The sequence below is a fragment of the Oreochromis niloticus genome, linkage group LG17 (assembly GCF_001858045.2).
Source record: "Oreochromis niloticus isolate F11D_XX linkage group LG17, O_niloticus_UMD_NMBU, whole genome shotgun sequence".
In the NCBI taxonomy this organism is placed as follows: Eukaryota; Metazoa; Chordata; class Actinopteri; order Cichliformes; family Cichlidae; genus Oreochromis; species Oreochromis niloticus.
In genome coordinates this window covers 34,690,910-34,702,093 of record NC_031981.2, presented here as the reverse complement: position 1 = coordinate 34,702,093, position 11,184 = coordinate 34,690,910, and the positions used below count along the sequence as shown (strand labels likewise).

General features: G+C 41.4%; 1 protein-coding gene across 2 annotated transcripts in view; it reads right to left on the bottom strand.

Moving 5' to 3' along the window:
- Positions 1-8,264: 8,264 nt before the first annotated feature.
- gas2l3 (growth arrest-specific 2 like 3) overlaps positions 8,265-11,184 on the bottom strand; it is a 29,715-nt gene continuing 26,795 nt past the window's right edge. For both annotated transcript variants that reach the window (XM_005460423.4, XM_025899391.1), the window contains 2 exons: positions 10,512-10,616; positions 8,265-10,184 (listed from right to left, as the gene is read on the bottom strand). In XM_005460423.4, the coding sequence (XP_005460480.1) occupies positions 8,835-10,184; positions 10,512-10,616 (1,455 nt within the window). In that variant the 3' untranslated portion in view covers positions 8,265-8,834. The remainder of the gene's footprint in view (positions 10,185-10,511; positions 10,617-11,184) is intronic.

Sequence of the window (11,184 nt, the reverse complement as noted above, 5' to 3'; positions counted from 1 at the left end):
CTCTATAGAGTAGTGATGGGATGTATCTAAAAGTAAAGACAATTCCTCTCCATTGTTTTTGTATTTTAGCTCATTTTTTAATGAGATATATATTATATTTATATATTATTAGATATATTTTGTCACAGCTGAAGTTAATTTCATAGTTCAGTCATTTCATAGCGTCCCAATACTGGATTGATGAAACTAGTACATTTTCTCAAGAACATTTTTGGCCAAATCTTGGCCAACTGAAAAGTATGCACATGAAAAGTATGAGCATGCACAGCACTCAATACTTAGTTGGGCTCCTTTTGCCTGAATTACTGCATCAATGCGGCACGACATGAACCAGATACTGGTACTGGTAGCTTGTGTGCAGGTGCCAAGTCCTGTTGGAAAATGAAATCTGCATCTCCATTAAGTTGGTCAGCAGCAGGAAGCATGAAGTGCTCTAAAACTTCCTGGTATACGGCTGTGTTGACCTTGGACCTCAGAAAACACACTGGAGCAACACCAATGGATGACATGGCACCCCAAACCATCACTGACTGTGGATACTTTACACTTGACCTCAAGCAATACAATGTGGATTCTGTGCCTCTCATCTATTGCTCCACACTCTGGGACCCTGATTTCCAAAGGAAATGCAAAATTTACTTTCATCAGAGATAATTGGCAAACCTTCTGGAGGAAACCTGGTCTTGTTAGGAGACACGGCATCCATCCCACTTTGGATGGAGCAGCTCTCATTTCTAGAAATATGGACAAATTTATTAAACCCCCCAAAATATGACTATCCAGAGTTGGGACCAGGAAGCAGAGTTGCAGTCTTACACGCCTCTCTGCAGCTTCTCTCCTCCTGTTACCCCCCCAAAAACCCATCTCCATTGAGACTGTGTCAGCTCCCAAACAGACAAAAAACAAACTAAAAACCAGCAATAAACAACTTAAACATAAAAAATCAAAAAGAAAGAACAATACAGTATCCACATCTGAACCAAAGAGTAAAACAGTGAAATGTGGATTATTAAATATTAGGTCTCTCTCCTCCAAGTCTCTGTTAGTACATGACTTAATAATTGATCAACAAATCGATTTACTCTGCCTTACAGAAACCTGGTTGCAGCAGGATGATTACGTTAGTTTAAATGAATCAACACCCCCGAGTCATTCTAACTACCAGAAACCTCGAAGCACAGGCCGAGGGGGCGGTGTGGCAGCAATTTTTCACACCAGTCTATTAATTAACGAAAGACCAAGACAGACTTTTAATTCATTTGAAAGCCTGATGCTTAGCCTTGTCCAACCCAGCTGTAAAACTCAGAAACCAGTCTTACTTGTTATCATCTATCGTCCACCTGGGCCTTACACAGAGTTTTTCTCTGATTTCTCAGACTTTTTATCTGATTTAGTGCTCAGCTCAGATAAAATAATTATTGTGGGTGATTTTAACATCCATGTAGATGCTAAAAATGACAGCCTCAACATGGCATTTAATCTGTTATTAGACTCAATTGGCTTCTCTCAAAGTGTAAAAGAACCCACCCACCACTTTAATCACACTCTAGATCTTGTTTTAACATATGGCATAGAAACTGAACATTTAACAGTGTTTCCTGAAAACCCTCTGCTGTCTGATCATTTCCTGATAACATTTACATTTACAATAATTGATTACACAGCAGTGGAGAGTAGACTTTATCAAAGTAGATGTCTTTCTGAAAGTGCTGTAACTAAGTTTAAGTCTTCAATGCCCTGTACCAACATAGAGCAGAGCAGCTATCTGAACGCTACCCCAACAGAGGTCGATCGTCTTGTTAATAATTTTACCTCCTCACTGCGTATGACTCTGGATACTGTAGCTCCTGTAAAAACTAAAGCCTCAAATCAGAAGTTCCTGACTCCGTGGTATAATTCTCAAACACGTAGCCTAAAGCAGATGACTCGTAAACTGGAGAGGAAATGGCGTGTCACAAATTTAGAGGATCATCATTTAGCCTGGAGAAATAGTTTGCTGATTTATAAGAAAGCCCTCCGCAAAGCCAGAACATCTTACTATTCATCACTGATTGAAGAAAATAAGAACCCCAGGTTTCTCTTCAGCACTGTAGCCAGGCTGACAAAAAGTCAGAGCTCTACTGAGCCAACAATCCCTTTAACGTTAACTAGTAATGACTTCATGAACTTCTTCACAAATAAAATTCTTATCATTAGAGAAAAATTACCAATAATCATCCCACAGATGTAATATTATCTACAGCTACTCTTAGTACCATGGATGTTAAGTTAGACTCTTTTTCTCCAATTGATCTTTCTGAGTTAACTTCAATAATTAATTCCTCCAAACCATCAACGTGTCTTTTAGACCCCATTCCTACAAAACTGCTCAAAGAAGTCCTGCCATTGATTAATTCTTCGATCTCAAATATGATCAACCTATCTCTAATAATCGGCTATGTACCACAGGCCTTCAAGCTGGCTGTAGTTAAACCTTTACTCAAAAAGCATCTCTAGACCCAGCTGTCTTAGCTAATTATAGGCCAATCTCCAACCTTCCTTTCATATCAAAAATCCTTGAAAGAGTAGTTGTCAAACAGCTAACAGATCATCTGCAGAGGAATGGCTTATTTGAAGAGTTTCAGTCAGGTTTCAGAGCTCATCACAGCACAGAAACAGCTTTAGTGAAGGTTACAAATGATCTTCTTATGGCCTCTGACAGTGGACTCATCTCTGTGCTTGTCCTGCTAGACCTTAGTGCTGCGTTTGATACTGTTGATCATAATATCCTATTAGAGCGATTAGAACATGCTGTAGGTATTACAGGTACTGCGCTGCAGTGGTTTGTATCATATCTATCTAATAGACTCCAGTTTGTTCATGTAAATGGAGAGTCCTCTTCACACACTAAGGTCAATTATGGTGTTCCACAGGGTTCGATGCTAGGACCAATTCTGTTTACATTATACATGCTTCCCCTAGGCAGCATCATTAGAAGACATAGCATAAATTTTCACTGCTATGCAGATGACACGCAGCTCTATCTATCCATGAAGCCAGGTATCACAGACCAATTAGTTAAACTGCAGGAATGTCTTAAAGACATAAAGACCTGGATGGCCGCCAACTTTCTGCTTCTTAATTCAGAAAACTGAGGTTATTGTACTCGGCCCTGAAAATCTTAGAAATATGGTATCTAACCAGATTCTTACTCTGGATGGCATTACCTTGGTCTCCAGTAACACTGTGAGGAACCTTGGAGTCATTTTTGACCAGGACATGTCCTTCAGCGCACATATTAAACAAATATGTAAGACTGCTTTCTTCCATTTGTGCAACATCTCTAAAATTAGAAATATCCTGTCTCAGAGTGATGCTGAAAAACTAGTTCATGCATTCATTACTTCCAGGCTGGACTACTGTAATTCATTATTATCAGGATGTCCTAAAAACTCGCTGAAAAGCCTTCAGCTGATCCAAAATGCTGCAGCAAGAGTCCTGACAGGGACTAGAAAGAGAGAGCACATTTCTCCTGTTTTGGCTTCCCTTCATTGGCTTCCTGTTAAATCCAGAATTGAATTCAAAATCCTGCTCCTCACATACAAGGTCTTAAATAATCAGGCCCCATCTTATCTTAACGACCTTGTGGTACCATATCACCCTATTAGAGGACTTCGCTCTCGCACTGCAGGCCTACTTGTTGTTCCTAGAGTATTTAAAAGTAGAATGGGAGGCAGAGCCTTCAGTTTTCAGGCCCCTCTTCTGTGGAACCAGCTTCCAGTTTGGATTCGGGAGACAGACACTATCTCTACTTTCAAGATTAGGCTTAAAACTTTCCTTTTTGCTAAAGCATATAGTTAGGGCTGGACCAGGTGACCCTGAATCCTCCCTTAGTTATGCTGCAATAGACGTAGGCTGCCGGGGATTCCCATGATGCATCGAGTTTTTCCTTTCCAGTCACCTTTCTCACTCACTATGTGTTAATAGACCTCTCTGCATTGAATCATATCTGTTATAATCTGTCTTTTTTCCACAGCATGTCTTTCATCCTGTCTTCCTTCTCTCACCCCATCTGGTCGCAGCAGATGGCCCCGCCCCTCCCTGAGCCTGGTTCTGCCGGAGGTTTCTTCCTGTTAAAAGGGAGTATTTCCTTCCCACTGTCGCCAAAGTGCTTGCTCATAGGGGGTCATATGATTTGTTGGGTTTTTCTCTGTACCTATGAAGCGCATTAAGGCGACTTTTGTTGTGATTTGGCGCTATATAAATAAAATTGAATTGAATTGAATTGAATTGAATTGAATTGAATTGAATTGAATTGAGAGAACATAACTTTGGACCACTCAGCAGCAGTCCAGCCCTTTTTGTCTTTAACCCAGGCGGGACACTTCTGATGCTGCCTGTTGTTCAAGAGTGGCTTGACACAAGGGATTCAACAGCTGAAACCCATGTCTTGCATACATCTGTGCGTAGTGGTTCTTGAAGCACTGAGTCCAGCTGCTGCCTACTCTTTGTGAATCTCCCCCACATTTTTGAATGGGGTTTTTTCACAATCCTCTCCAGGGAGTGGTTATCCCTATTGCTTGTATACTTTTTTCTACTACATCTTTTCCTTCCCTTCACCTCTCTAGTAATTTGCTTTGACACAGAGCTCTGTGAACAGCCAATGACCTTTTGTGTCTTGCCCTCCTTGTGCAAGGTGTCAATGGTTGTCTTTTGGACAACTGCCAGGTCAGCAGTCTTCCCTGTGATTGTGTACCCTATAGAACTAGACTGAGAGACAATTTAAAGGCCTTTGCAAGTGTTTTGAGTTAATTATCTGATTCAATATTGAACCTTTTCAAAAAATTCTAATTTTCTGAGATACTGAATTTGGGGTTTTCATTAGTTGTCAGTTATAATCATCAAAATTAAAAGAAATAAACACAGTCTGTGTGTAATGAATGTATACATTATACAACTTCCGCTTTTTGAATGGAACTGGTGAAATAAATGAACTTGATGATATTCTAATTTTATGACTAGCATCTGTATATCTGTAGCCTCCGCTTCCTCGTCTCTCAGAGGTGAGCTCTGTCCATGGTGCTGATATAAATTACAGGTGTAGCTCATATGGGTCTTTGGGGCATATTGGTCCTGGAGACAAATGTATTGCTGTGATAAACTTTTTGTGGCTACACTTCATTATATACTTCAATTCAGTTTTATTCATATGGTGTCAAATCACCACAGCAACTTTAAGGTACTTTATGTTGTAAAGTTAGCAATCAGGTGATCTATGAGCAAGCATTTTGTGAAGGTGGGAAGGAAAAACTCCCGTTTAACAGGAAGAAACCTCCAGCAGAACCAGGCTCAGATTTGTTCCTCCTCTAAAGCTTCAAAACTCTCTGAATACAAAGCTGTGGTTGGCAGAAATGTGGCAAAATGTGAAAAATTTGTTCCAATACTAGACACATTTAGCCACATTTAGGAACTATATAAAACACTTGAATTCAATTCTGCAAACTTTTTTTTTTTTTTTAAATAGTGGTTTGTGTGTATTTTTAAGTTTTGTCAGGATCAATGCAAAACTTTTTCATAAATTTTTAAACACCACTGAAGAATTTGAGGTATTTTCTTTTTCAAATGTCAGCTTTTTCCCCACAATTATTTGTCTAACCACACATTTTATACTTCAAACTGCAGTTTGAAGTATAAAATGTGTGTGCCCCTTAAGAAAATGGCCTTTAAAAGGCGCAGACACTCACACAATTCAAACTAGGAGCCCGAGTGCAGCGAGTCCCTCGACCATTAACTATAATGTTAACTTTTCTCCTGTCTCTTGAGCAAAAGCAGAAGCGAAGGCAGGTTTTAAACTGTGATTTCTCTGCTAAGTTTGGTGTCATCGACACAGGAAAACATATGTACTGTTACAGTCACATGTCCTTGTGCTCGTTCTGTGAAAAGTTTTACGTGGAGAGCGAGAAGTCACGAAACGTCCAGATGAACAGAATCAACTTTTTGGGATGGAGAGGTTCAGTTTCTATGGTGTAGGGTCTTAATTCAGGGTTTCTGTATGCTAACAGGTCACAGCTCAAATCTAGAGGTGACAGGGCTTTCTCCATTGCCGCCCCGAGACTCTGGAATAGTCTTCCCCCCTTTATAAAATTCTCCTCATCCTTGGAAGTCTTTAAATCGAATCTTAAGACCTACTTATTTTCCAAGGCTTTCGGATCTCTTTAATATCCTTTTTAATTTGTCTACCTGGTCTCTTAGTTTACTGGATGGTGGTGTATGTGTATATATGCTTGTTCACATATGTGTGCCTGTGTGTGAATGCGTACAGTTTTGTATATGTATGTGCATATTTGCACTTACATTATATGCTATATACCTTTACATGTTTTACAATTCTTTTTTAAAAAATGTTTTCTTTCTATTTTAATTCTTTCATTATATTATCCCCTGTTCAGCACTTTGGCCGACACATGATGTCTTTTAAATGTGCTATATAAATAAAGATGACTTGACTTGACTTGACTAACTGAAGAAGACGCTGCAGGTACAGTTAGATGCATGTTTTGTTTTTACCAGTATGGTGGCATTTGTTTTAAATAACTTTTAATGTAAATATTTCTAATAATAAAGGGGACTTGTAGCATGAAAATGAGCTCTATTGTCATGCTGTTTCTAATTAGAGCCACTAGAGGGCAGCAAAGGAGAGCTTTTAAACTTCACCGGCAGTGGCAGTTTTGCAGATATGTACGGTACCCCTCTGATGACATGGTCCAAAAAAATAAATTGTGGCCACAAAATCGTGGGCACGAAATATTACTTCGAGGGCACGAAATAGGTATAACGTGCGCACGAAATGCTAATTTGTGGACACAAAACACTTGACCGATAACCGTGATCCTTCCCAGGCCCTTGCAGCGTGGTTGACAATAAAATCTATCCCGGAGTCCAGGTCGTACTTACGTCTGTAAAGCAACTGGGCTCTCAATATCCTGTTTAAATGTCTCTCCGTAATAATGGTTCCTTGCATTGCCAGGCTTTTCAAAATGCATTTGTAAGTCATTCCCAGCCTAAAATAAAACTCAATCATACTGTCTCTGTCCATGGTGTATAGGTTTAGCCTACTCTTATGCTTATGTCTCTACGCAGCTGTCCAGGAGTTGTATCAATATGATGTGCGCATGTTATCTATTTCGTTGCCACGTTATACCCAATTCGTGCCCACGCACGTGCTCGGTAGATATGGCCTCAGGCTAATTGATGTTCTTTTCATCCAGGGCGTCTTTTAATGGCATAATCAGAGTTAATGTTGCAATCATGAACCACTAAGAAAAGATATCTGGTATTTATTACATTAAAAAAATGCATGACGTTATTTCTCATATATACATAATAGCTATATGTAAAGTATGTCATTTAAATGTTGTGATGACTACAGCTCTAAAACAAAAAAAATTAGACATGTATCATCAACTTTTTATTGAAGTTTTGGGAACAGATACCCTTCTAAATTTCTAGTATTGAAATAATTTCTGTCAGACACTTTGCATTCAGAGTTTAAACGCTTTACAGGAACAAATCCCACAGTAACGTGCACCAGTAAAACATGTTAAAAACCACCAACGCAGCCAAGATTTATTGAAACCACTTTTATTAATCAAAATGACCAAAAGTAGCTGAAACAGGAGACGACTGACAAAATCAACATTCAAAATGTGAAAAAAAAAAACAAAACCAAAGAAGAAAAACAAAAACAAAAACAAAAAAAAAAACCACAAACCAAAACGTTTCTGTAAAGTGCCAAACAAGAAAAAAGCCTTACGAATGAGGTTTTTAAAAAAAAAAAATATATATAAATAAAAAAAGAAAAGAAACACACACACACCACCACGTAGAAAATTTTTTTGTGTGTATTAAAAATCTAGTTATGTCTCATTATATATATATATATATATATATATATATATTTATTTAAAAAAAAAAAAAAAAAAAATCTATACCAAGTAGACTCTGCTCCAAAATGATGTTGGCCTCCAGGGGGCCTGAAAGAGAGGCGTTTGATCAGTAGTTCATCAACTTGGGCTTTTCTTTGACTACCCAGAGTTATGAGTGCTCATACACATTGTGCAATTTTCATCAGTTATATTTAAAAAAACAAAACAACAAAAACAAAAAACAAAACAAAAAAAAACTTTAACCCTCCAACGTCTAATACATTCTAATGCCACCCAGAAACAAGGGATTTCTGATGAAGGCACACAACAGGGAGGATTGTTCATAATGAGGTCACCTCCTACCTAGACATTTATACAAAATAAAACAAGCTCTAGGTCAGACTGTCCACCAGTGGGACGAGAATTCTCATCGAGGGGAATAAAATGTCACAACTTTGGTAACCTGCTGAGGAAAACGGGGCAGAAGTGGCCTTACCTGGGTTCCCTCCATCAATAAAAACTGATCTTTATCCTGCAAACGCCTCACTCAAGTGCATTTTACTAAGTCATGATGGTGTTCTTGTGTTAAAAAAAAAAACAAAAAACAAAAAAACAATGAGGTTAGTATTTGAGTATTGATTTTAATTAACAAAATGTTATATCTGTAATGGCTGTACGTGCAACAAAGGTGAGAAATGTAAACATTGTGCAAGTCGTAGTGTTAATCAGGTACGATGAAATGACCTTGGAAGAGACCGGCGAATTGGAACAAAGATGACACAAACGATGCATCTTTGACCCTTTTGGATGAATAAAAACACAATATAAAAAGACAATTAAATAACACAGAAAAAACTAGACAAAAATGACAATTCATGAGGATTATTGACGATTTCTGCAGCACAAAGCTGAGTGCCACCAGCCTGCTGGTTAGGTCTTCTGCCTCCTCTTACTGATCATTTCAAAATAAGGCTCCTCGCTTTTCCCTTTCAGTTGTGGGACCTTCTTCCTGACGCTGGGCTCTGTTTTAACAGCTCTGATGTTGGGGCAGGAGTTCTGCGGTGCCCGGGCGGGTTCCGGTTTTAGAGTCGGCTTGATGGCGTTAGTTGTGGCTGCTTGTTTTCGCCCTGCCCTCTGAGCTGTGACTGCTGTTTTCTGATTGGCTTTGCTGGAAGCAGAAGGGCCCGTGTTGCCCCCTGAGACCCGCCCGGGGGAGTCGGCAGTACTGCGTGAGGGGGTGGCGGTTGCTTTGTTGAGCGCCGGTCCCTTAGTTTTGACCGTGGCCTCCTTGCTTTTTGGCAGGGAGCAGGCAGGTTTAGCCGGTGCTGGAGAGGCTGTCCGTGAGCAGGGGGTGGGTGTGCGGGACTGTGAAGGGGTCATTGCTGCTGATCTGGGAGTTGGAGTTCTTGAGGCAGTCTTCGCTCGCTTCACTGCCTCGAGATGGAGGCGCGAAGCCGAGGAGCCGGGACAGCGCTGTGCTAGACGAGAGCGCTGACTGGCGCCCAACGGAGGGCGGGCGTCTTTAGAGGTAGCTGATCGTACTGGTACAGTGATAGGGCGCAGCACTGGGACCAAGGTGGGAGAGGTGCTGGGGCTGGAGGGTTTGGGACATTTGGAGGATGGCTCAGGGCAGACGGGGCTCCTGGGCTGAGAAGAGGCACAGCGAGGTGGTGGTTTGAGCTTCAATTTGGAGGTGGAGCTTGGATCCACAGCAGCAAGTGATGGAGCTGCGGCAGGAGTCAGAGCTCTACCCTGACACCCAGGGCTAGGAGACTGCCTGGAAGTGCTTCCCACAGGCGTGTGGGGCATAGAGGAGTAACCTTTGGGGATCACGGGCAGAGGAAGCTGGGTAGGCTTCCTGGGGAAGAACCCAGTCATCTGGAGGTTCTTCTTAGGCGCACACACTAAACCCTTCCTGGGCATTGTGGGTGTGCAGGCTGGAGAGGCGTTGTAGGACCGACACGTCTGACCTACGGCGGACACAGACGCTGGCTTACAGGCTTGAGTCGAAGAGGAGGAAGAGGTAGAACAGGAAGAAGATGAAGAGGAGGATGAAGGGGACATGAGATCAGTGACAGCAGCGAGCGGGTCCATGTCAGGAGGAGGAGCTGAACTCCCATGATGACCCCCGAGGCCTGGGGGGCCTTTCTGGAAGGCCAGGATCTTCTGCTCTAGAGTGGTGAACTGCAGCACCCGCAGCGGGTCGTATTTCAGCAGGAAACCTCGGAGGGTGTCCCAGCCGCCACCGACGCGCACCATCACATGTTTGCCATGAAGCATCTGAGGACACAAAGCAGAAGAAGGGCTGCTGTAAAAATTCACTCATTTTCAGTTTGGACAGTCCAACACCAACAAGTCCTTCAGTAACTGCAGACACACAGATGTAGTTTGGCTCTTTGGACAGCAACGTGTTTATAATGTCATCACATCCAGCCACAATTGGTTCATGAGCTTACATGTTCAGTTACAGTTAAAGCCGCTGTGACTGCCAGGGGATGCACACATTGGCAACAGCATTGTACAATGCAGTGCATTGTACTTGAAAAAGCCAAAAACCACTCATTTTAGCATTTGCCCACCTCAACTGCAGTGTGCGTTCATACTAACCCGAATGAAGATGGTCTTATCTCCGAGTCTGTAGCGTCCCTCAGACAGGTACTCGATGGACACTCTGTTAGAGCAGTTGCAGGGTGGGTTGTCCATGTCATGCTCCTAAATGAGGGAGGGAAAGATTTGGTAGAAGGCAATTAGGAAGCTAAATTAAAAGTTTTCCTGGCAGCAATGCTGCATTCCCAAGGTAATGGATATCAGCAAGGATTTAAATGGGATCTATAGAGCTCATTTACTACTACAGATCTTATATTGATCCTGCATGCAGCAACTTGGGTTTATCCATCTCTAAAGTAGAAATTCTCAAACTGTAAGGCATAGATTAGAGGGGCGCAAACATTTTTTTTTAGATTCTGAAGTGATCCAGAAAATAGCTGCACATCATTGGCTGCCCCTCTTCTGGCTCAGTATTTTTAAGACCCATCTCATCACCATGACTGTGACTGAGATGATCAAATAAGGCCAAACTGATGTCAGCTCAGCACAAGCGCTGAGAAAGTAGCTGCAGCCCAATTATTCAGAGCTGCCTCTACCTGAGCCCATACGCTCATAATGCAAAACACTGGTGATCTTTAATAATGAACCAAACAGCATAACAGGTCCCCTTTAATGTAGGGTGACCAACTGTCCCCTTTTCCCCGGACATATCCACTTTTCACGTTCTGTCCGG